Consider the following 25,835-nt stretch of genomic DNA (forward strand, 5'->3'; position numbering starts at 1 on the left):
TCCTACGGTTTTTTGAAAACCTAAATCAATGCGGACAAGGTTGCGGGCGGGCAACAACTAATACAGAGCAAAAGCGCGAGCGAAGCGAGCGCGAAATTTTCTGTCTGTCTATCATCTTGTTAGGTACTTTTTCACGGCCAAATGTAGGTAGGTAGGTACTACTCAGTGATAGCTTGCATCTCGGAAGGGATTTTTAATCGTAGTGAACCGTACGTGCGAGCGAAGCGAGCGCAAAATTTATGACATTATTTACAAAAAAGAAAAGATAAATGTCAGAAATATTGTATTACGATATAGATAAATGCCAAAAATTTTGTACTAAAAACTATAAAGTCATCTGTTGTACAAAGAATAGTTCTATTATCTTTAGGGGTCCCCAGATGCAACGAGCGCTTGGATAATAAAAACTTTACTATAAAAAATAAACGTAAAGGACCAATCCGACCAATACATTATAGGTATATAATACATATTATTTTTTACTTTTAGAGGTTTTTACTGTCAGGAATTTTTTAAAAAGTGTGAAAAAGAATGAAATATTCTATCATTTGCGTAAAGGCAATAAAGATCGGATATAAGACCATTTAACAATCTCTACGGTCCTTTGTTTGAGATGGCTTTTTTGACCGTTGATTTTATCGAAATAAATATGTTTTTGGGTATTAAAATATCGGTTGGTCTGTTATAGTTTGGTGATCTGGCAGGGACTACTGGGCCCCAATCGATCGTGGGCCCTGGGCAAGTGCCGTGTGATGTTCTTCAATCATTGAAGAACGACACACGAAATGTGACATCTCGATGAAAGGTAGCGGTGGCGCGGTAAAATTCAAATTTTGGATGCGTTTGTTCGCAAGAACATAATGTTTTTGCCATCATACAAAATATTATATTAAATTGATTAAGTATTGAAGGAACTTACATAAAATCTAGGTATATAAAAATAAAAAATCATTATGTTTAACAATTTTAATTAGTGGTCCACCTAGGTCCTGGACGCAGCCCAGGGGGGGGTCATGACCCCCGTGACCCCCCCCTTGGATCCGCCCTTGCCTACTAAGGCCAGTAACGCGAGCCGAAAGAGAAAAACGGGTATTCAGTGCGTCCCTTTCCTGTGTTTTCTTAGTTAGAGTAACCATGTTAACTCAATTTGGTGGACTACTATAATTTTTATGATAGGTAAAGTAGGTCCTACATTGGATCCGTAATAAATATAAACCATCATAATATTATAAATACAAAAGTGTGTCTGTCTGTCTGTCTGAACTGATTTTGATGAAATAGTACAAAGTTAGCTTACAGTACGCGGCCAAAAGTGATGAACATCAATCTTTAGAAGGAGATAGCAAATTTGTAGAGCACCGTCGTTGAGGCCGACAAAACGTCATATGAGTATAAGTGACAGAGACAACGCTCTACAAAGAAGAAATGTCATTCTAAAGAATGTTCATCACTTTCGGCCGCGTGCTGTACATGCCGAGGAAGGTCAGCTACTTTTTATCCCGGAAAATAAAAGAGTCACTCTCACCCTGCAGCACCGCGCAGAGAGCTACCACAGGAACTGACTTAACTAAACCGTATGCCGATATCTGGTATACCAAGATTTTATTAGGTATCTGTAGTATAGGTATTATAATATTTTGACGACCTGTGGTAATTCAGTCTGACTGGCGCAGTCGCTGTGGTCTTATTAGTTGGAGGTCCCGGGTGTGATTCCTAGCAATGGTTTGGAATTTATAATTTCTAAATTTCTGGTCTGGTGGAAGGCTTCGGCCGTGGCTAGTTACCACCCTACCGGCAACGCGTGCTGCCAAGCGATTTACCGTTCCGGTACGATGCCGTGTAGAAACGAAAAGGGGCTTGGGCTAAATAAAAACTGCCATACTCCTTCCAGGTTAGCCCGCTTCCATCTTCGACTGCATCATCACTTACCACCAAGTGAGATTGCAGTCAAGGGCTTGTATTTGAATTTAAAAAAATAAACAATAGTTGATTTTTTAGTATTTACAACATTTTGAGGTATGTTTTTTTTTTAAATGTGCAGAAAAAATTAACGTCGTATCTTAAAAGGTCTTAGGAATTCAAAAGTCAGACCATTCAACGCGGTATTTTTTTCTGATTCCAAATATAAAAAAAAAAGTAATTTTACCATTTTTCGAGATACGACAAGATCATTTCCAGCGTCGATATAGGTATTATCAGGTATTATCATAGAGATGGTATTATTCAGTAGTTTTTGTCGATAGGTATTTGTAACGAGCATTGAGAGACGTTTCTATTACGTATCTATTATGTCTATTACGTCGTATTATTAGACGTAGGTATCTATTACGTTACGACTCTCAATGCTCGTAGGTATAGTAAGCGACATGTCAAGATGGCAATAAGTATGGTATGAGGCGGGGGGACGCCCCGCACACCCGCACTCACCCACGCTGTCCCGCACCGGGTTAGCACGGGGGCTGTGCGGGTGTGTGGGGCGGGCGTCCCCACCCCGATTGTCATCTCCACCTGTAGCGTGTTATAGGTACTAAGCACCTACAGTAATAAGCACCTACAGAAATATTGTACATCGACTTTTAGAATGAGGCTATGTAGAGCGTTTTGTCGGTCTCAACGACAGAAACAACGCTCTATGAAACCGCTATCTCTTTCTAAAGATCGATGTAAATATTTACAATATTTCCTGCTGGGTACCTACTGTATTCCTTAAAGCTGAGGTGAGAAAAATTTATAATGACAACGACGTCTCTTTTTGTGTTATTTAATCCAAACAACAACTACAATCGTTATTTTATCTCCATATAGTGGCAATTATAGCTACAAACAATTAATAATATATTGGCTTTTCTATTCGAGTTTCGATTACAGGTAAAAGACAAACTGTTGCCTATGTAGGGTATACATGTAATTAGAAGAAATAGATAAAAGGCGTGTTTAGGTGGTAAACGACCCGTGCACCCACCGGCATTGAACTTGAAATACCTTGAACCCACTGGTGCGTGGAAACCCACCAGTGGGTTCAAGGAAAATTAGTATTTACCCGTACACCCACTGCGTTAGAGTAGGAAATCTAAAAATATTTCGATATATCGTATCGATAAAATAAATACAAAATAGTTACATAGCGCTTTGTTGAAAAACAATAGGTAATTATAAAATGGAGAATGTTCTAGATCCTTCCTCGTTCGCTGCATTTTTATCCGAAGAACAAGTCATGGATATAAATAGTAAATTTTTAGATTTTGGAATTTACAAAAATTCAGAAACAGTTCAGAATTTGTTAGTTCAAATCTTAAACAAATATTTTAAACTGGCTTACCTTATGTCTGCCATTTTTATTTTTTCCAGCATCGACATACTCATGTCGATGCATCGATTTTTTAATTCCATTCCAACGCTAACGCAGTGTAGCTACGGGTAAATAAGGTGGGGTATACGGGTCGACAAAATTATAAACAACCCAAAAATGATAGGTTTCATCCTAGGTAGGTAACCTAATGACGTCTTAACAAAATATTTCTTTCAGTCCTATACTTAGTACTTGAGAGACTACGCATTTTGAGGAGATGCTTAATAAAAGCTATAATAGTTTTTAAGATTGACCTGCGTCACATGTCTACAAAATGTCTGTCTTGCAACTGGCAAACTAAACTGTACTGTCTAATTTAATATGTAAGTATCTTAGTTCTTATAAAATCAAAGCGATTCTGCTTGGATACAATCTTCAACTCACAACAAACACCTTAATATTAATTTATAGATGTGGTTCTATTCCATGATGATTATATTTTATTTTTTCCCCTACGTATTGTTAATTGCCAATATAAATTACACTATCATCTTTATTCTATAATAATAATTAATAATATTATACATGACATAAATTATTTTAGGTACAACTTTCATGATTTATACAGTATTTTGTGATGCTGTTAAAATAGTTAAAGAGTGCGACGCTTTTCTACACGAAATAAACGTTAAGACACTAATGTTTTCTTTATAATAATAATTATTCTAAAACTCCATTAACGCCAAAGCAAGCAAATTGCGACATTGCAGCATACTGGAGGCTACATGGCCGTATGGCACAGTAATTTAGAATGCAGCAAAAATCGTCGGTAAACAGCTGTCGTACCATAATTTTCCAATTCTACAGCACGATGTTTTCTCGGCATAATATTATAAACTGCCGCATTCTGCAAATTTTATATTATGTCTGATTGTCGCATGTTGTTGCTCCAGCGTAAAACAGCCTTAATACACGTCATAAGTAATCGAATTAATTGGCTACAAATACCTACATCGGAAACAATCACACAAACAAACAACGGCTATAAATCATTTATCTACACGTTCAGTTTCTATATTCTATGCTTAGGTATAATCTTAGGTATGTGCATCGCTCGTCGTATTTAAAGATTCCAAATTTTAAGGATGCCTCGAATTATGACTCCTATATACATCGCGAATGCTAAAAGTTGCATACAAACCATGCATCCAAACATATCAGAAGACACTTTGCCCCAGTTTACGTCAGAGGCAGCATATTATTTACTAAGGCGAAGCACTCAGTTCTTAGATGTCGGCGTGCGGAGCCGGCACAGGACACTTTCATTGCGGCGAGGAGTTTAAATCACGTAGACGCAGGTGATCCGCGAGGGGGTGAGATTTTTCTCTCCTTTCATCCGGCCATTTGACGACTACATTAGTGTTTTCTGGAGGAAGCGTTACTGGAGGGTCCACCAGCATCAGACCGCCGTCGCGGTCGGATATGACATGCCCGAGCAGCGCGCCGACTCGTTGATATGCAAGCTGAGATGGTATTACTTCCCGACCTTCCACGACTTGGACTCCTGGGCCTAGCTGGGTAACGACGATTACGGGAGTATCAGGGACGATATCATTGAGCGCTCTCATCAGAACAGGCGCCGAAGTTTGTGTAGCAACACACGTTGATACACCGCTGACTCGCGCGTTCAAGCCTCCTAGTATCGTCATTAACTCGTACATTCGCTCGTCGCATAACACGGGATTATCTGAAACAAATTTAGTACCTAAGTAATAAACAACTACATAGTAGAACAGAAGCAATTAAATCGTCACAATCTCTATTAGTTCTCTCAAAGAATATTATCTGTAGCCAATAAGTTGAATGTAACTACAAATAAGGTGCATTTTAAAGGTCATTGTTAGATTATAAATTATGCTTAGAATGACATAAAAATATGCAAATATAGTATAATTTCGCCATAGCAGATTAAAAATAAAACAATTCAATGTACATTCGCAATTCAACAACAGACAAATACAAAACATTATTACATTAAATCACTAAAAAGTGCATTATAATTTAATTTGTACATAGGTATACAAACATTAATCGCAAATAAATGTGGCACTGAGAGGATGGAACCAACCTTGAAGATAAATCTTCAATATACTGGGCACTCCATTGATCGTGCATCTTGATTTCGAAACAACTTCAAAATTCACTGATTGAATCTTATTGTAGGACAAATCGGCTTTGCAGAGCGAAGGCAGGCCATGAAAATCTTTGTCCAATATCGTAATGTTATTATGGTGAGCGATCAATTCTTCAAGCGATGGTAAAAACGTCTGGAAGAAATTTAATACATGTTGCAATAACAAAACAATGTGTTTACACGCAAACATTAATTTGTAATTCGCAAATGCTCGCAAGCCAAAATGCGTCCACATCATCGCTACTAGGTACAACAAACCTTCGAAGTTTCCTCCAAGGTTGTGATATGGTTGTGAGATACATCCAGGAGTCTCAAATCTTCTAGGCCTATAAGATCATCGGGTGATATTTTTTGTATCTGGTTATTGCTCAAATTCAGTGTCAAGAGACCACGAAGACCCATCAGAGCTCCGCCCAGGTTAAGAATATGATTATGATCTAAACGCAACTCCAATACTCGTGTTTCAACATCCACAAGATTCTGTAACATGTAATATGTAAATAAATAGTAGATAGGAAGTAGTCTGCAGAAATAACGAATTTTCTTTTCTTTATTTTAAAGTTCCTAACTTGACTTTTTTCTTACTAACTGAATGATTTATCAGAGTGAAAATACCTTAAGAATCAGGTACACGAATTTATTTATGATAATATAATATAGCACAGACATAGATGCGGAGTTATACAAACCCTTACCAACAACTGGATAAGCTGAGCTGCGTGAATAATATAAAAAATAAATTACCATATTTCCAGTCACGCTGCTTATTTTGTTGTAAGAGAGATCGATTACAGACAAGCGCTTAAGTCCTTTGATTTCTTGTAAAGAGAATTCAGTGAGGGAATTGTGAGTTAAATTTAAATAGCGCAGAGATTTCAGACTTCTTAGGGAGCCATTTAGGGTCCTAAGTTGGTTGTATGCCATATCCAATTCAGATAATATTTCTGTTTCAGCAAACTCATCTTCAGCTAACTGTAAAAATAGATAAACAATCTTACAACCAGGTTTTTAAAACTCAGCGCTCGTGGCCAATTCTGGGATCACGTCCCTCAAGAAAATGCAACAGAATAAAACATATGTTACGTGTACCTAAAAGAACACCTAACAAATTCATGTTAGTGTACACTTAAAAAACCTTGTCAGCAATATGAAACTGTCCATTATAGTCGTGTTGGAATTGAGAAGAGCCAAACATTGGTAACGTGCGTTTTTTTTTTTTTGTATGTCCGCTTTTTTGTCCTCCGACATGATGATCGGAGACCTTTTATAGCTGACATGGCTTGCTTTCTTTTTTTTTTTTTTGCCTTGCTCTGTTGGACGAGAATGAACAGCTACGTTTTTTTTTTTCAGCTTGTCATTCATTATTATAATAATTATGTTACATGCTATTTTTTTTTCTTATGTATAATATTACATTATCTTATATAATATAAATATACATATTTTCTTACTTTATTAATTTTTATACTACCTATTTATATGTACCTACAGTTTCTTATTTGCTAATTGCTAACGTGCGTTCAGAGAAGAGCCGATTGACATACTTAGCTTAGCTTGCCTGTTGTACTGGTGGCTAGCCTACGCCACCAGTACCTACAGTTTTGACAGTTTATATCTCGGAAACCTAGAATAATAGTAGAGGGGGATTCCAACATCAATGCTCGGAAATGTGCTACTTTGGAAGATTTTGTCTCACACAATTCTTATTTGTATTAAGGTGACGCAGGACGCTCGACCGAAATTGGCAGCGCACGTGGGTAACATGTTTGCTTTTCACTTTTGAATTCCCATTTTTGAAAAATTAAATATAACAAATTATTATCATGTAACGCTCCCTAGTGCTAGTGCTTCTATACATAATGTATATATTATTTATGGAAGCACTATACCCAAAATCGATTAATGGACGGAATGATAAGCAACATACTAAACCTTAGTGGTTTTTTTGTTGTGTTAAAAGTATTTGTAAAATGTTCAATATTTGATAGTTAATAAAAAAAAAAAAAAAAAAAAAAAAAACTTGACATTGTATGAGAAAGTTGAGAGGCACGATGATTTTCACCGAAATCAAACGCGCGAAAAGGGTTTAAGAAGAGTATTTTTGAGAAAAAACTGCTGAATTTATGTTTGCAAAGTAAAGTTATTTCAAGTAATGAATAAATAAACTACGTCTAATGATAAATTGTTTTAGAATTTTCATATCCCTAACCTTATTTATTTACATCCAAAGTTGTCATTAATTTAGTGTTAAAATAGGAATCTTTTGAGCCTCGTAACTTTTAAATCAATATTTTTTTCAATGTTTTATATATCAATAAACCTAGATAATGACGAGATAAATCGATACAATTCTTAGTTTTGTGCGTACAATATCGAATATTGTTGTAATTTCCCTCCTACGTTTGTATGAAGAAAGCACTGAACTGAGTCCCCTTAAGGCCAGCTATTGGTATATTATATATAGGTTTTATGCGTGGCCGCTCTTTTTGAAAAAAATAAAAATGGCTGACAACTAGGTAGGCCAAAATCTTCAAAGCCCTTCCAATCCAATCGATTGATATGCGCTGCAACTAACCCAGACATCCCCAAAAGTAAATAGAACAACTTACACTTTCAATTTTATTAAATGACAGGCCTATCCTCGTAAGCCTCTTCGATTTTTGCAACGCTCCATCCAGAGATTTGATATGATTGTCATAGAAAAACATAGCTTCCAAAGACGGCATTTGCTGCAAATCTTTGGGCAAACTTTGCAACTCGTTATGAGCTGCATGTATCAGCGTAATCCTTTTGGCTTTCTGGAATTTTAAATAGATACATCATAATTGTTATTTTGATTTTAAGTTACCTATATGTTTAGTGTTCCGTAATTCCAAAGAACGAATATTTACGGCGTACACCTCGGTGTTTGTTTTTTTTTTAAAGAATATTAGTTAAGAGACTAATATTCCCGTTTCCTCTCCAACTAAGCGTCAAGCTTGTGCTAGGAGTAGGTACGACAATAGTGCAACGGGCGGGGTTTAAACCGTCGACCTTTTGGTTTTCAGTCCACTCCTTTACCCGTTGAGCTATTGAGGCTCTTTCTCTTGGCTCTAGAGTTAAAGTAGTTTTGATTAAAAACTAATAAAGGTATCGAAATTTGTTACTACAATATGCGTGTAAATATTCAGGCGTTTATCTATTTAGTATAGGTACTAGCTTATGCCCGACATGCGTTGTATGAATTGTAGTATTTTATTTTACTTGGTTGCAAACCCTGATGCAAGTGCCGACTAGAACTTGCTTATCGTAGGATATCTATGTTGCTTATAACAGTTAAAAACTCATATTATAGGTATAAACTATATTTGCCGAGTGCGTCACGCAACGAAGTGCTTTTGAATAAAGTCCAAATCAATTTGGGATTTTCATCAGGTCTAACTACCCACTTTTGTGTCCGGTGAAATATAAAAAAGTGATACTGGGTTTCTCTATATCTTATAGCTAACAGTATTCTATAAAAAACATTACAACATCTGTTGTTTATAATTTATGTACTTACCACAGGCAATTCATTGTCAATGGATTTTAAGTTATTTGCATTAATGAAAATCCATTCCAAATCATCAAGATCGCGAAGAGCTCCATTTAAAGAGCTCAATTTATTAATTCCCAAGTGAACATGCTTTAAACCCTTCGGTACTGCGTGCTTCTCGATCTTGGATATTTGGTTGTCAGCAACAACTAGGTGTTCCAGCTCTTGAATATCCTATAAGAAGATACAGTGTCAAGTTGGATACAATTTTGCGACTAGAAATTCAATGTGATTTTCCGTAATGCAATGGTGTAAGATTTGGGTGAAATTGGTGCTAGATTAAACTATGTATGTACTTACCTAGTACGTATAGTACTTTTTTAAAAATATGTATTACTAGCTGATGCCCGTGACTTTGTTCGCGTAGATGTAGGTGTCTAAAAGCCCGTGGAAACTCTTTGATTTTCCGGGATAAAAGTAGTGTGTGTTACTCTCCAGTCTTTAACTATATCCATGCAAAAATCACGTCAATCCATTGCACCCCTTACGCCTCCCTATCCGCCTTCTTCACTCCTGTCTCACTGGCGAATAATTAGTTTAGTATAGAATTTTTGAAGAAGTGCGTGTGATTTTCGTGTACAGAGTTCAATCATGTAGTCGTGGTTTGGTACAATGCTTTGGTAAAGACTTTTAGTCGGTAAGTTCAGGGATAAATTTAGCAGAATTCGCACGCTGAAATTTTCTTCGACATTATAGCGCTCTTCCATTCCCACACAATAGATATTTTAGCTCAACATACATAGCTCAACGGGTTGCGAAGCTGAAGTGGCAATGGGCAGGGCACATAGTTTGTACACGTTAGACGTTGGGGTCCCAAGGTGCACCGGAAGACGCAGCGTTGGAAGACCCCCACTAGGTGGACGGACGACATCAGACGAGTCGCAGGGAGCCGCTGGATCCAGGCGGCGCAAGACCGTGGCGTGTGGAAGTCCCTACAAGAGACCTATGTCCAGCTGTGGACGTCTATTTGTTGAGGATGATGATGAGATATTTTAGCGGAAATATCTCATCTATCAACCACTATCTATCTTTATCTTTATCTTCTAAACAATCTTATCTTAAAACAAGAGTGAACAGGCATCTTCTAGGTAAACGCGTCCCATCTTAGGCCACATCATCACTTCCCATCAGGTGTGATTGTGGTCAAGCGTATACCTATAATGAATAAAATAATAATAATAAAAATTGCGCGTGCGATTTTCGGTTACATTTTCCCCTGGCCTAGAGGATAAAAACCCCGTACTTTAAAGTCTTCCTCCGTCAATTTAGTGATCTTGTTCCTGCAGAAGTCGAGGGTCTTGACGTGCGGCATATGGCGAAGTACGTGCCTTGGCATTTCCGTGAATGAGTTGTCAGCCAAACTGAAGTAGTCGAGTAAGTCCAGCTTCGTGAAAACGCTCTCCTTTAGTTCACTGTAAAAGGACAAGGATCTTTATCATTTGGCTTATCGTTTTAAAATAAACTATGCTTCTTCTTCTTCCGTACCTTATCCCACGCTACGTGGGGTCGGCACAACATGTCTTTTTCTTCCACTCACTTCTGTCATCCATCAACGCATTATCTACTCCTTTTACACGTATAGCCTCTTTCACGCAATCTATCCACCTTTTCTTTGGTCGTCCACTCCTCTTTTTTCCTTCCACACGCACATTTAACATTCTTCTAGTGACATGGCTTTCTTCCCTCCGCATTACATGCCCATACTATAGCCTATTACCCCTCACCTTTTCTAACACGGGCGCTACTTTCAAACTTCCCCCTATATATTCATTTCTCATCTTATCCATCCTTGTCACACCACACATCCATCTCAGCATTCGCATTTCAGTCGCATGTATTCGTCTTTCATCTGTCCCTTTTATGTGACAGTTAAAATAAACTATGCTAATGAACAAAATAAAATTTCATCACATTTTTGCCATGCCAATCTATTACGCTGGCCACGTGCGGTATGGCAGCCTTTACTTATACATCTTTGAGAACATTATGGAGAACTCTCAGGCATGCAGGTTTCCTCACGATATTTTCCTTCAGCGTTGTAGTAAATGATATTTAAATGCTTAAAACGCACATAACTCCGAAAAGTTAGAAGTATGTGCCCAAGATCAACCCCCTAACCTCACAAATAGAATACCAACGTCTTAATCACCAGGCTCACACCTCACTCAGCTAAACAGTATAGCCTAAACAAGTTCCATTCCGTAGACCAAGTTTCGTGCTCCTAGTTGCCACGAACGCCTTTAAGTGCTGGAGTGTTGGAAACACGGAAAAAATCACGCAAGCAGGTGCAAGTGCAAGGCGACTTGTATTATTGTGCACATTATAATGCCTTAGTAAACACAAACGCGGGGTCAACGTGCCGGGGTTATCGTTGCAGGGGCGGCGCCAAATGGTCGCATGAACGGCGCGGCGCGCACGCACTTCTAAGTTTCTGACGTTGCATCAATTTTGCAAATTGCTATTGACAACTAGTCAAATCAGTATCTTTTTATCAAACGTCAAAACGTACGTAAATATATAGAAGGAAAAGGTGACTGACTGACTGACTGACTGACTGATCTATCAACGCACAGCTCAAACTACTGGACGGATCGGGCCGAAATTTGGCATGCAGATAGCTATTATGACGTAGGCATCCGCTAAGAAAGGATTTTTGAAAATTCAATCCCTAAGGGGGTGAAATAGGGGGTTGAAATTTGTGTACTTCACGCGGACGAAGTCGCGAGCATAAACTAGTAAAATATAAATAATATATTTCACAAAATGTAAAGAGCCCGATGATGATAAGCGACCCTCCTCCTCCTTGCATCACTTCATCACTACCGAGGATCGTGGCTTCTTTCGGATAAATGTGATTTGCACAGTTTTGCACGGTAGATGCCAGAGGCAAGTGCTTCCTTTACGTCCGTATAACGTCTCGGGTAGGGTTGCCAGGCGTCCGGGTAAAGCCGGACATAGGTAGGCTTTTTGATTGCGTGTCCGGCCAAAATAAACAGTGTCCGGCTTGTCCGGCTTTTGTTAGGATTTTACATTTCGCAAAAGAGCGTGGCCGAGCGCAGGCGAGTCGACTGTCGGTCGCTCCCGCAGGCGACCGACAGTCGACTCGCCTGCGCTCGGCCGTCCGACAACAATATTTATGACAATAATAAAAAAAGCTTGATTTTACATACAATTTTTTTGTCGTAACTATTAATACCAAGACACAAAATCCTCAATAATGTAGGGTGTCCGGCCTTTCTAGCCAAATGTCCGGCCAAACTGGCTGGTCTGTCCGGCTATTAGGTTTGGCGACCTGGCAACCCTAGTCTCGGGTAACGTCCGCGTGGCCTCTTTCCTTCGATCTTACCTGTTAGATGAACTTATCTAGGCTTGTTGCATCTTCTCTGCCTATGTGACCAAGAGATCGCGAGTGTTTTCGCAAACAAATGGTAGATAGCCGAGTTTTTACGCCTAGCGTTTTTAAAACGGAGACGTTGCTTTTGTGCTCAATCCAGGTGATAAACATCTTGACGGCATTTATTTTTAGGGTTCCGTACCTCATAAGGAAAAACGAAACCCTTATAGAATCACTTTGTTGTCTGTCTGTCTGTCTGTTTGTCAAGAAACCTACAGGGTACTTCCCGTTGACCTAGAATCATGAAATTTGGCAGGTAGGTAGATCTTATAGCTGACATTTGGGGAAAAATCTGAAAATCATGAATTTGTGGTTACATTATACAAAAAAATTAAATTGTGTTCATGAACTAATAATTAGTATTTTCAATTTTCTAAGTAAGATAACTATATCAAGTGGGGTATCATATGAAAGGTCTTTACCTGTGTATTCTACAACAGATTTTTATTTATTTTTATCTATCATAGTTTTTGAATTATCCTGCAAAATGTCGAAAAAATACGACTGTAGTACGGAACCCTCATTGCGCGAGCCTGACTCGCACTTGGCCAGTTTTTTTCCGGTCAGCAGACTTTAAGGTCCATATTTCAGCTCGATATAGAAAGATGGAAAAGCTTATAAGATGAGGTTGAGTGATAAGCGATACATGAAGGAAGTAAAAGTAGAATCATCATCATCAAGTTCAACCCTCAGCAAAATCTTATACCCTTACTACACTACTGCCCAAAAAAGAAGTGTACCTAATGTTTTCAGCGCTCATGTAGGTTACGTACCTACCTGTCTGTGTGAGTTGCTTTATTCCACCATAAATTCTAAATGCCTTGACAGATTTCAATGTACTTATAATGCGTAAAAAAAACTGGTCAACTGCGAGTCAGACTCGCGCACCGAGAGTTCCGTACTACAGTAGTATTTTTTCGACATTTTGCACGATAAATCAAAAACTGTACTGCATAAAAATAAATAAAAATCGGTTTTAGAATGTACAAGTAAAGCCCTTTCATAATTATAATAGCCCACTTGGTATCTAGTAGTAGTAGTACCTAGTAATCTTACTTTAAAAGTTGAAAAACGAATTATTTGTGAACACATTTTTTTGTGATGTAACCACAAATGCACGGTTTTCAGTTTTTTCTCCTTATGTCCACTATAAGACCTGCCTACCTGCCAATTTTCATGATTCTAGGTTAACGGGAAGAACCCTGTAGGTTTCTTGACAGACATGACAGACAGAAAACAAAGTGATCCTATAAGGGTTCTTTTTTCCTTTTGAGGTACGGAACCCTAAAAAGAGTTCTCACGCACCATTTTAACTTTAGGTGTCAAATGTCAAGTCAAAAGTACGATTTTGGTCCTTATTTTGAAGGAGAAACTTCTGAACAAATGAACCATAGAGTTAAAACAGTTGAACCATAGAGTCAAAATTGCGCGTAAGAAGTCATTTTGTACGGACTATATGGGGATGATATGGGGTATTGTTCGAATCCCTAGCAGCATCCTGAGACAGGCTATATTTTTTTAAATTCAATATAGCGGATGTAGTAGTAGGGTAGTCATATTTTTAATTTAATTTAATTTGTACCAAAAACATTTACAACAAAGAGAAAAAGAGAGTAACAGTGGACAGGGAAGTACTTATCTCTGAGAGATCTCTACCAGTGACCAGTGATAAATGATAAAAATAAAAACATAAATATTACTGGGAAATCCAATTTTTAGCTGCAGTTAGTTGGCCGCAAAGTGAATTCACTTAGATTTAATTTAAATCTTGATTTAAATAGGTACTATTTAGATGAAGTTTCGTCAGGATGCTACTTGCAGTTTCAATTTGTCTATGATTGAGACGACCACGTCTCTTAGCATTGGTTTAAAGATACTGGAAAAACTCCGGCCTTTTTTCGGTTTCATAAACATACCCTAATCCTATTCCTAATTCCAAATAATATTATAAAATGTGAAAGTGTAGATGTTTGGATGTTTGTTACTCAATCACGCAAAAATGGCTGGACGGATTTGGATGAAATTTGGATGAGATATGGTTTTGAAACGATTTTTTTTATTTATAGTAGGTACGCGGCAAAAAATAAATAGAAAGAGATTGCGGTTTTGTAGAACAATTGTCTCTGTCGTTGAGACCGACAAAACATCACATAGGTATGAGTGACAGTGACAACGCTCTATAAAGCCGAAATCTCATTCTAAAGGTTATTATTATTAGTTCATTATTTTCTGCCGCGTAATGTACATTGAAAGCAGGCTGGAAATCAGTAAGCTGACACTATAGTATATGTAAACGGATACGTAAAAATTCTTTTACCAAAGTTTTCTAGAATAAATACTCTAACGATAATCAAATTGAAGGCAGAGCAAGCGAAACGATCGCGTTTTTTTTAATTTCATATAAACTATAAAACAAGCAGGAAACGAAGATGATGAAGTTTAAAAACATGAAATAGACCGACCACTCAGGAAAACTTTTGTTCTTAACTTGGTAATGAACGTGTTAAAAATGAGTGAGAGGTAACCCGAATTTCTCCCCGAAGGAACTCATTGTAAATTTAGATATTCTCGTAGTCCATGTTTTGTATCTATAATCTAAATACCTTCAAAGCAAATGTGGATAGGCATTTTCTAGGCAAGTGAGCTCCAACCTAGACCTAATTTTTGCTCTTTATTAGGTACTAGCTTATGCTCGTGACTTCGTCCGCGTGGACTATACAAATTTCAAACACCTATTTCACTCCATTAGGGGTTGAATTTTCAAAAATCCTTTCTTAGCGGATGCCTGCATCATAATAGCTATCTGCATGCCAAATTTCAGCCCGATCCGTCCAGTAATTTGAGCTGTGCGTTGATAGATCAGTCAGTCAGTCAGTATGGATTTTTAAAAAATCTAAATCCACGCGGACGAAGTAGTGGCACTGGTCTCATTTATTAAAAAAAACTATTTTATCAGTACCCTTATTATAAATGCGAAAGTGTGTTTGTTTGTTGGTTTGTTGATTTGTTGGTTTGTCCTTCAATCACGTCGCAACGGTGCAACGGATTCACGTGATTTTTGTGTGGGTATAGATAAAGACCTGGAGAGTGACATTGGCTTTTTATCCCGGAAAATCAAAGAGTTCCCACGGGATATTTGAAAAACCTAATTCCACGCGGACGAAGTCGCAGGCATCAGCTAGTATTTAGATAAAGATGATTGTCATCAAGCGCATGGTTGGCTTCAATCTTGCGATACAAAAACTAAGTAATTAAATAGCAAGAGACCTGATGGATTGACGCTGGTTTCCTGAGAACGGGGACGTGCACTAATGTGGGACGCAACTTGTGTTGACACATTGGCCCCGTGTCATATCAGGGAAACAGCATCAAGACCAGGAGCCGCAGCAGAAACAGATGAAAACGGCAAGCGGTCCAAGTGTCATGCCTCTCTTATCGAGAGTTACCTATTTGCCGTGGAGACCCTGGGGCCATGGAGTCTTAGTGAAAAAAAAAAAACTTTTACGAGACATTACATCACGATTAATCAAGCGATTAATGTAACTAGTGACGGAAAGGCTGGCTCATTTTTAGCGCAACGGATCAGTCGGGCTATCCAGCGCGGAAATGCATCCAGTATTCTTGGCACCATACCACGCGGGCATTATTTGTATAGTAATTAGATAAGGCTAGCTTTAAGTTTTATTGTAAAGTAAAAGTAAGTAAAATATGCTTTATTGTAGGTACACCAAAACAAAAACAATAGACATATAACAAAGATAGCATGTACAATAGGCGGCCTTATCACTAAAATAGCGATCTGTTCCAGGCAACCTTAGGGTAGAGGATATTATAAAAATTAAAGAAAGCGGAACGGGTGTACTGATTAAATAAAGTAAATACACATAATATTGGTATGTATATATATATATATATATATATATATATATATAAATAAAAATACAACAGTAAATAAGAGAGGAATAGACGACAGATAAGTGGAATAAAAAGTAAAAATAAATAAATAAACACATCAAATGGAGGACAAATAAAATAGCTTCAATTTTGTTTTAAAAATTGATAGTGTTTGAGACTGTTTGATATGCAAGGCGAGAGAGTTCCATAGCAGTATAGCGGTAGCAGTAAATGATTTAGCATAATAAGAAGAGGAGTGTGTAGGAACTTTCAGGCGTAGATTATTTTGAGAACGAAGAGAAAAAGAGTGTGTATCACATCGGTACTCAAAGATTTCTTTAAGATAAAGAGGAATGGAGGGATTGAACAGTATACAATAAAGAAGATGAAGAATACGAGTTGTAAAATTTTCATTGAAAAATAAGTAAGTAAATTAAATTTTCAGTAGAATGTCTGCATTTAGAACGGTGCAGTGGTAGAGTTCTGATATAATATAACAAGTGGCACGTAAGTTGTCCTCCGTGAAATAAATGTGGTGCGCAACGGGTCGAGATAGCAATCGAGGTGAGGAGGCCTCGCACACCCGCACAGCCCCCGTGCTAACCCGGTGCGGGATAGCGCGGGCGTGCCCCCGCCTCGTATCCCGATTGCCATCTCGACCTATTACGTAATATACATTTAATTTCAAATATTTGTATCGAGGAAATGAGTAGGTACCTACACTCCGTGGCACATGTATTGCCGTGGTCGAGAACGATTCATAATTGTCGCTGGCTTAGGCCAAAGGGTAATTAAATTACAAAACGGGACCAATTAAACTCAGCGCTAGGCTCGGGTCTGCCCGACTTGGTAGTTGGTTGTACTGACTACTGAGACCTACATTGATACATTGTCAATGGCAAGCAGCGAAAAAATATTTGTTTATAGTGCATACAGTTTGAGAACTCAGTCGCCATATTTTCTCTATGTGTCAACTGTCATGTCAGAAGTACGATTTCAGTCCTTAACTTAAGGATGAACCATACTTTTGACATGACAGTTGACGCATAGAGCAAATATGGTGAGTTCTAAATGCATTACTACCTGATGCCCGCGACTTCGTCAGCGTGGCATTAGGTTTTTAAAAATCCCGTGGGAACTCTTTGATTTCTCGGGATAAAAAGTAGCCTATGTAACTCTCAAGGTCCTTATCTTACCCATGCAAAAAATCACGTCAATCCGTTGCACCGTTGCGACGTGATTGAAAGACAAACCAACACACCAATAAACCAACAAACCAACACACAAACAGACTTTCGCATTTATAATAAGGGTACTGATAATATAGTTTTTTTCTTGATAAATGAGACCAGTGCCACTACTTCGTCCGCGTGGATTTAGATTTTTTAAAAATCCAGTAGAAGAAATTGTATGTTTCGGGAAAAGAGTGGCATCTTGCAACAGAAGATAAGCATGGATTTCAACCAAATTACTGAAAAATATTGTATAGAAGCAGGCGTTACTTTGCGGAAGTCCATGATATACAATGAACCAAAAGCCTAATTTGCTGTAATCCGCTGAAACAGGTCGAATCTGTATGATGCAACATGCAGCATGCGAAATGCAACGCCCGCCCTCCCACTGCTAGCCATGCAGGAAAAGCATCCACTCGGCAAGAGCAATACGCCCCACCACCACGCAGCACCACATAAATCCCAAAAACACTCGTTTCGCCCCGACACCGGAGCATCCTCAGGAGATGTAGACCTTACAATGCACAATTGCAAAGTACTTTGCTTGCTTTTCCTGCATGGTAAGCAGTGGGAGGGCGGGCTGTGCATTTCGTATGCTGCATGTTGCATCATACAGATTCAACCTGTTTCAGCGGATTACAGCAAATTAAGCTTTTGGTTCATTGTATACTGAAAAATAATCGGCGATTTTCAAATTAAAGAAAATGTTTTTAAGACATTTTCTTTGAAGTAAACCTATCAGAGATCACGCACGGTTACTTCAGAAGCATTTACTTTTACTTTTAATAGAAGTGCATTGAATGTAGATTTATTCTAGACCCATAATTCTTTATCAATTTACTCTCAAAATGGATAATGGTTAATGTAAATTTAATATATGAAGTTAAACCTATTTTTGTATTGTTATCAAAGTGTGAAGATATTTTTAGCACTCATATTGTTATCATTTGCGGGTTTCAAAAGTTATAATTACATAACCTATAGATACCTATTGCTGCTATAGGGATGATGCCAGTTTCAGTACATGCTTGGCTCATCGTAAGTCTGTACAAAATAAGACCTCACGTGCCATTTTAGCTCTATATGTTAACTGTCATGTCAAAAGTACGATTCATCGACAGAGCTGTGGATTCAGGACTAAAATCGTACTTTTGACATGATAGTTGACACAAAAAATTAAAATTGCGAGTGAGAACTTGAAATGATATAACTATCTTTTTCTTAGTTTGCTTAAGCTTAAAAGATAAACAAACGCTTTTGGTTGCGAGAAAAAAAATTCTTTTTATAGTTACATTGCATATTTTGTCTGCAAAGTATATCTAGCTTATAACATCTAGACTTCTTGGTAGATTTAAATGCAGTTTTAAGCCTACCACACAAAGTAAAAAAAACTGCCATAGCCCTTCCAGGTTAGCTTCCATCTTAGACTGCATAATCACTTACCACCAGGTGAGATTGCAGTCAAGGGCTAACTTGCATCTGAATAAAAAAATTAAAAAAGTTATATCCGACTTACCCACGCGAAGCCTAACTAAATCGATTAGTAAAGGTATAAATCACAGCACATTTTTTTTGTAGTGATATATTTAATTATTTCTTTTTTCCCTATCTATTTGTGCCGGGGAAAATAACTGGAGTGTGTACTACATAATATATCGATAAACAGTGTTTTAAATTTCGTAGAGTACTTACACCGTATCTTTACAGAAAACCCGTTAGGTTAATATAAAAAAGATCAGTGAAGCGTGGCTACGTCCACACGGCGGCTATTTAATTCGATTTTTTAACTTATACGTTATTTATAATTAATTATTAATTACGGTTTTGCCGTACGAGACAGCCGTTCCCACGACGACCATTCCTATTCGACCGCAGCTTCGTCACAAGCACATAACAGACTGCGTATACACGCAAAAGTCTTAAATACGATGGACAAATTTGTTCGTGTGAACGATTATAACGATTATAACAAAATTTTAAGCGCCTTAGCGCGTCGTCTATACATATACCTAGTATAAAAAGTCGCTTCCCGCCGTCTGTTTCTCTGTGCGCTTTGATCTATTAAACTATGCAAAGGGTTTAAATGCAGTTTTTATCAATATCAATTTATATGTATAGTTCAATATTGTTTTGTATAAGTTTGTTTAAAGATGACGATAATTATTCAAGATATCGGAAGAAATCAAGCCAACTGAGAGCTTTCATCAAAAATGCTGTCTTACTACACTGATAGCACATTAGTAATTATTGCACCCGTGTGAAGGCGGGGCGGGTCGCTAGGAGTCCATAAAATCGTTTCGAGACGCGGCCTCTTCGGTGACAACTTCGGACAGTAGACGGCAAAAAATTATTTCTCACACGGGATTTTCTCACGATGTTTTCCTTCACCGTTAAACGAGTAATATTTAATTACTTAAAACTCCGAAAAGTTAGAGGTGCGTACCCGAGATCGAACCATTAACCTCCGATTAGGAGGCGGGCGACATAAACCCTTGACTATCACAGCTAAGAACAAATAAATGGTATGCAAATACTGTGTTCTGAAGAAATCACTTCTTATGGTAGGTAGTCTGTCTGTGACACTCCAGATTTACAATACAAAAAAAATATTGTTGAGTGTAGATTTAGTATAGAGTAGGTACCTGGGCACAAAATATGTACCTACTAGCTAGGTCTACAATATTTTTTGATGTATTACGTACCCACCCACCTACTAATTAATAATCACATCTCAAACAAAATATCTCGCAGAACTCGAGAATTTGTAAGTACGCACATTTAGGTGGATATGTATTTACAAAAATCACGGTACATTCCATTAGTTAGTAGTGATTTTATGTAACTATCTACTTTATCTATACTTATAATAAAATCTATATATAAAATGAAAAGCTGACTGACTGACTGATCTATCAACTAATAGCTCGAACTACTGGACGGATCGGGCTGTTTGGCAAGCAGTGGCAAGCAGATAGCTATTAGGTATGACGTAGGCATCTGCTAAGAAAGGATTTTTGAAAATTCAATGCCTAAGGGATTTGAAATTTGTGTCGGACGACGTCGCGAGCATTAAAATTATTATAATATAAGTAGACAAACATTGTATATTGCGAAATAAATTTAATGATACAAGTTTCAGATTTTGGAAATAATTTATATTAGTAATATTATGTCATTCATTTACAGTTCATAATACTTCCTTGCTTTAAACATACCTACTAAGGTATACAAATAGATCGATAGAACTTATGTTTATGTTTTTGTAGATTAAGAGATGACCGAAGAGAGATAATTGTGACCTTTAGACGGCGATGAGAAGCTACATTGGTTAGTAAATGCATCGATAAAGAACCACTTTATAATAAATACCCCACTTTAATATTCACGTGTAATGTATGTCTTAAAATAATATTTTATTTGTTTCACGTAATATCCTACACTTATTAAAAGACTGACAGCTCTATCAACGCATAGCCTAAATCACTTGGTTTATAACTTTAAATGACAGCTGTTTCATTTTATACGAAAGGATTTTTGGAAATTCCACCCCTAACGGCGATTAGCTCTGCACTTCCGTCACCCGAGTTCTATCCGTCATCCGTGAGAATACCAGCGATTATCTACAACATATTATGTCATAAGCTACCATACAAAACCAAAAGGAACGAATTTTCTTGGACTCTGATCGGATGAGTGCGTAACCGCCGCCGTAAGGGGTAAAAAGAGAATGAAAGTTTTTATGAAAGTCCGTAATTTTTCAAGCTATATCTAAGTTATACGTACTAACATAGTTTTAAGTCTTTAAATATTACTACTGTTTAAAGAATATTTAAAGTTCTGAAATAAAGAAAATTTATTTTATTTATTTTATTTTATTTATGGAAATTTCTACTTTGGTTTGAAATCAAGAAATTATGTTTCAGATTTTCAGAAATACCTCTTCAAGGGAGTTACATAGTGCGGGATCAAAGTTTGTATGAAAATCTGTCCATTTCAATGCATATACTTTTGAGAAAAAATTGAAGAAGTACATAGGTATGTGTTACAGGATTTTTGAGGGATGGATTTGGAAATTCCATCCCTCACAATTTTTTAAAATTCACTTCGGGAAAGCCGGGCTGGTTTAGTTAGTTTACCTACAAGTATGATAATGTAGAAGGAAAACCTGACTAACTGACATATTAACATACAGCTCAAACAATTGGATCTTGAGATTTTACAAGTAGGTTTTCTCTTTAACGAGAGGATTTTGATAACGTGGTTTTTAAAAATCTAAATCAATGATAAACACATTCAAACTGACTGACGAATAAAAAACATTTATAAACAACATCAAGTTTTTATTTAATCAAATTAAATTAAATTTTCTGGGAATCTGAAATAAGAAAACTGTCTACTTTACTTAACCAACTTATTTTGAAATGGCGGCTGACGCCACTCTCAGAAGAAACATAATTATGCAGGCCCATCTGAACATCAGGGTGGAATAGTTAGAAACACTGTCAGAAAAATGACAGGACACATATGGGACGTTTAAGGCATAAGTGAAACCTCTTCGATGTAGAATTGCTATACCCACTGAACAAGATGGAAAGATAACGGTAATATACCGACATTTCCTCACGATGTTTTCTTTCATCGTTGAAGCAAGTGATATTTAATTTGTCCAAAAAGTAAGGGGGGCATGCCATAGATCAAACCACAACCCCTAAATAAAAAGGCCGACGTTTTAATTTAATACACATTTCTTACACATTACCAAAATATGGCACTGGAATATTTAGAATAGCTGAAGTATTTATAAAATATTTATAATATAGGTAGACGTTACTAATAATTATAATATCAATACATACTTACATAGTTATAGAGACTGATTTCTAACGGCGTTCCGAACCAGTGGTAAATTAAAACTACCTGACTATTCATAAACACTTGTAAAAAGTTTACCTGAATAAAAAAACATTCTATTCTATTCTATCAGTCTCTATAATTATGTATATACTACTGATATAGACAGTTTTTTTCTCCCAGAAAACCCTGTAATGTCACGGTCCTTGAATCGTCATAAATATTTTGTTATAAAAAATTATTATGAATTATTTTATAAATTTTTACTAAGTATCTTCTTCTTCTTCTTCTTCACTCTGGGCTGGTATCCGCACTTATTTTTTTTTTACTAAGTATATTTAGGTACCTGTTACCTAATAACTGTACTATTATTACTACTTACCTACCTATATAATAACTTGCTTCTTTTAGCCACTGCTTTTACGATACAGATGCAAGTCGGCGAATTTCGGTCCTAAATGAGGGGAAGACATAAGAGGGAATTCCAGTTCGAGGTTGTAATTCCTCAACATCGAACTCGAGCTCCAATTTGCTTACACTGAAGTGCGAACACTCGTTCAGGACATGTTTGCTCGGTGTTTGAGGAGCAGAAGCATCCGGGTGTGATGATAAAGGTAGTGGGTACTTGTATATTTATATTAATTAAAATACAGGCTTAATACAGGAAGAGTATGGAATGCAGCAATAATTAATACGTATTTATATTGACATTTGTTAACCTCCAATATTACTAGGTTATAATTAATATATTAATTAGCTACTCGAAGTAACGGATTGATCCGTCCTCCCAAACAATAAAATTTTGTACTTCGCAATATTCACAAAACATTCAATGTGTGTAAAGGTCAAAAGTTTTAGGTCAAGATAATAATGTAAAGAGAGCTGCTCGTGGAAAATGAACTTGGGTACCTTAAGGGTACTCATACACTATCAGACAAAATCAGCGCCACCTCTTAGATACTAATGAACGACCCGTTTGAAATCCAGACGTCACTGAGGTTGCATTGGTGTAGCATCACTGAGTCGGTGCCATTTTGTTTGTTCAATATAGCCCTGTCCATACGAAGTAATATAATATAAGTCAATGGTACATCCATACGAATGTTAGTCGTGGGCAGCATCTGGTATTTTGTAAGTCATTCATAACAATTAGAACTAGAAAAACGCAACCGGACATAAAATTCCAAACAGAAATGTTTACTTGCAATTGTTTAATTGGATTTGTTCATTTGTCAAACAATAACACGACAAACAACGTCACTATAGTTTGTACACCATTTAATGGGTAAATATAGTGAATATGACACGACCAATGTGATATCATTCAATTTTACTGCTTTAGAACCGACCTGCGATAACCCGGCGACCTATCGCTCTGCGTCTCCTAGAAGTGATCCCCGTAATGTTTGTGGAATTTACGCCGACTCTACTGAGAGACAACTATGAAAATTAAATATTCCTCTTATATCGATATTTGCCAACTCATGGATAGGTAATTAGTTGATGTTTACAATCACTCTCTGATTAATTGAAGACAAAAAGCGAGGATTTTTATCTAACATGTAATTACGTACATGACCCGCGAACGGGTGCACTGGGTACCTACCTACTGGTACTTTCATATGACTCACAATATTCCATATTAATCAGTAGCGATTGAGTTTCAGAGAAAATAAAATTTCCATTTATGTTGATGACTACAGCAATATGAATTGTGTTTAGAAATACCTAAGTATTAGGTACTAGAATCTTAATTGATGTAGGTACTCAATAAGGGTCGGGTTGATTGGTCAAGCTCATTTTAATTGTTTTTTTGGATAAATTAAATCTGAATTTCTAAAAATCATCAGAGTAAATACCTAGGTACAGTTGAGTTTACTGTTTGATTAATCATTTTAACTGGCTGACTTTTTTCTTGCATGTTTTAGTCATAATAGGTAAGTTCTTAATTATTTTCTCACATTTGTTCATGACTACTCGTACCTACTTAAAAATTAATCGATGTTGTTACGATTATAAACGACTTATCAAATGGAGGGAAAGTTACTAAGAGGCGTTACGAGTTTATTCTCAGTTTTCCCCGTGGCCACGAAGCACCGAGTGGATTCGCAGCCAGCCCTGGAGAGGGTGCCGCCCACGCTCTCGATAACGAAGCGATTCTCATCGCTGTCGCTTCTCTTATCACAGACCTGTTGTTTCTCTTTCAACTCACGCACTGTTTTGATGTTTTATTATGACGATTCATTCCGTCAGACCATTTTACACTAACAAAGAACTTACACATTTCCTCAGAAGGAAACACATTCGATGGCATTGTTAAAACGACTTGCCTGAGGTTGTCGAAGTTGAGTTTGAGTCTCGTTATCGAGAGGCCGAGTTCTCGGAAGCTGTGTTCACTGAAGTCCGGGAGCTGAGAGTAGGATATGTCGAGACCGATCTTGGTCTCGGGGCTGAACTTGCCGGTGAGGGCTCGCGCGATGTCCTCGTAAGTGCTAATGCGCTGGCAGACGACGAGGATGGCGCCGGTGCCGACGTCGTCTCTTCGGCAAGTGCAAGGGGATATCTCGCGCCGCATGGCACAGTGGAAGCTGGCCCCGGCGCCTATGCGGCCGGCCAGCGCGCACACCAGGACGGCGACGAGCGCGAACGCGATCATCGTGTGTGCCGGTCGGGGATGTTCGCGTTACTGCGGCCTGCCGGTGCGCGCGCGCCGCCGCGACGCGCGCTCTGACCGCCCGCTATCGTCGCGTCCACTCGACCACCCCGTCATCCCTACATCTACCACCGATCACCACCCATCACTCTACACCACCGTGCGCCGCCTACTACGCTATCAACCATTCATACACTTCAATTATCACACCTTGCTTCACGTGCACTTTATAATTTATGACGGGTATTATAGAGCACAAGTAGACAACGACTTAAAAATATGTACTGTAGCTAGCTGTTTTTTTTAATGCTACAAACTATAATCTGAACTTTAGCAAAAAAATCTAATCAAATCCGAGTGTATCATATTATATCGTAGAAAAATCCGGGTTTGATAAGTTATTTTAGTTTATAAAGTTTGTGTGATAGGTAGGTAACTGTGCAAAAACATACTCGTATTTCTTCAAGTCGCATTTTAGTTGAATATATCTAGCACATGGGCGGGTATGCAGTAAGATCTCAGACATACTGACGGATCTCTTATGAAAACTCTAAAGTTTTTCTATGAAAACGCGCACCAACTTGATGTCGCTTCGTCCTGATTAGTACTTAGGCATCTTTATTTTATTTTCAGAGTTTCAGGCTGTATAGTTTAAGTCCTTTGCGCGTAGTCTCGGAGATTTCGCTGTACATAGGTAGAAAAACACAACTCCTTCGTGTTTGAAAGTCGGTTAAAAAAGTAGCCAATGGTTAAT

At 37.6% G+C, this 25,835-nt stretch overlaps 1 protein-coding gene across 1 annotated transcript; it reads right to left on the reverse strand.

Annotated features, from left to right (window-relative positions):
* Window positions 1-2,747: 2,747 nt before the first annotated feature.
* Window positions 2,748-25,195, reverse strand: ltl (larval translucida). The gene is made up of 8 exons (XM_034983425.2): window positions 24,759-25,195; window positions 10,301-10,469; window positions 9,025-9,231; window positions 8,093-8,281; window positions 6,228-6,455; window positions 5,742-5,963; window positions 5,418-5,616; window positions 2,748-5,036 (listed from the first exon to the last, which is right to left on the reverse strand). The coding sequence occupies exons 1-8, from the start codon at window positions 25,082-25,084 to the stop codon at window positions 4,612-4,614; spliced, it is 1,965 nt and encodes a 654-aa protein (XP_034839316.1). The 5' UTR covers window positions 25,085-25,195; the 3' UTR covers window positions 2,748-4,611.
* Between the last annotated feature and the right edge of the window lie 640 nt (window positions 25,196-25,835).

Source organism: Maniola hyperantus, chromosome Z (assembly GCF_902806685.2).
Source record: "Maniola hyperantus chromosome Z, iAphHyp1.2, whole genome shotgun sequence".
Taxonomy (NCBI): Eukaryota; Metazoa; Arthropoda; class Insecta; order Lepidoptera; family Nymphalidae; genus Maniola; species Maniola hyperantus.

Coding starts and splice junctions, on each gene's coding strand:
- ltl (XM_034983425.2), bottom strand. CDS start 25,084: ATGATCGCGTTCGCGCTCGTCGCCGTCCTGGTGTGCGCGCTGGCCGGC. Junction 10,470..24,758: donor CTCAACTTCGACAACCTCAG/GCAAGTCGTTTT, acceptor GTCCTTTTACAG/TGAACTAAAGGAGAGCGTTT. Junction 5,037..5,417: donor ATTGAAGATTTATCTTCAAG/GTTGGTTCCATC, acceptor AATTTGTTTCAG/ATAATCCCGTGTTATGCGAC.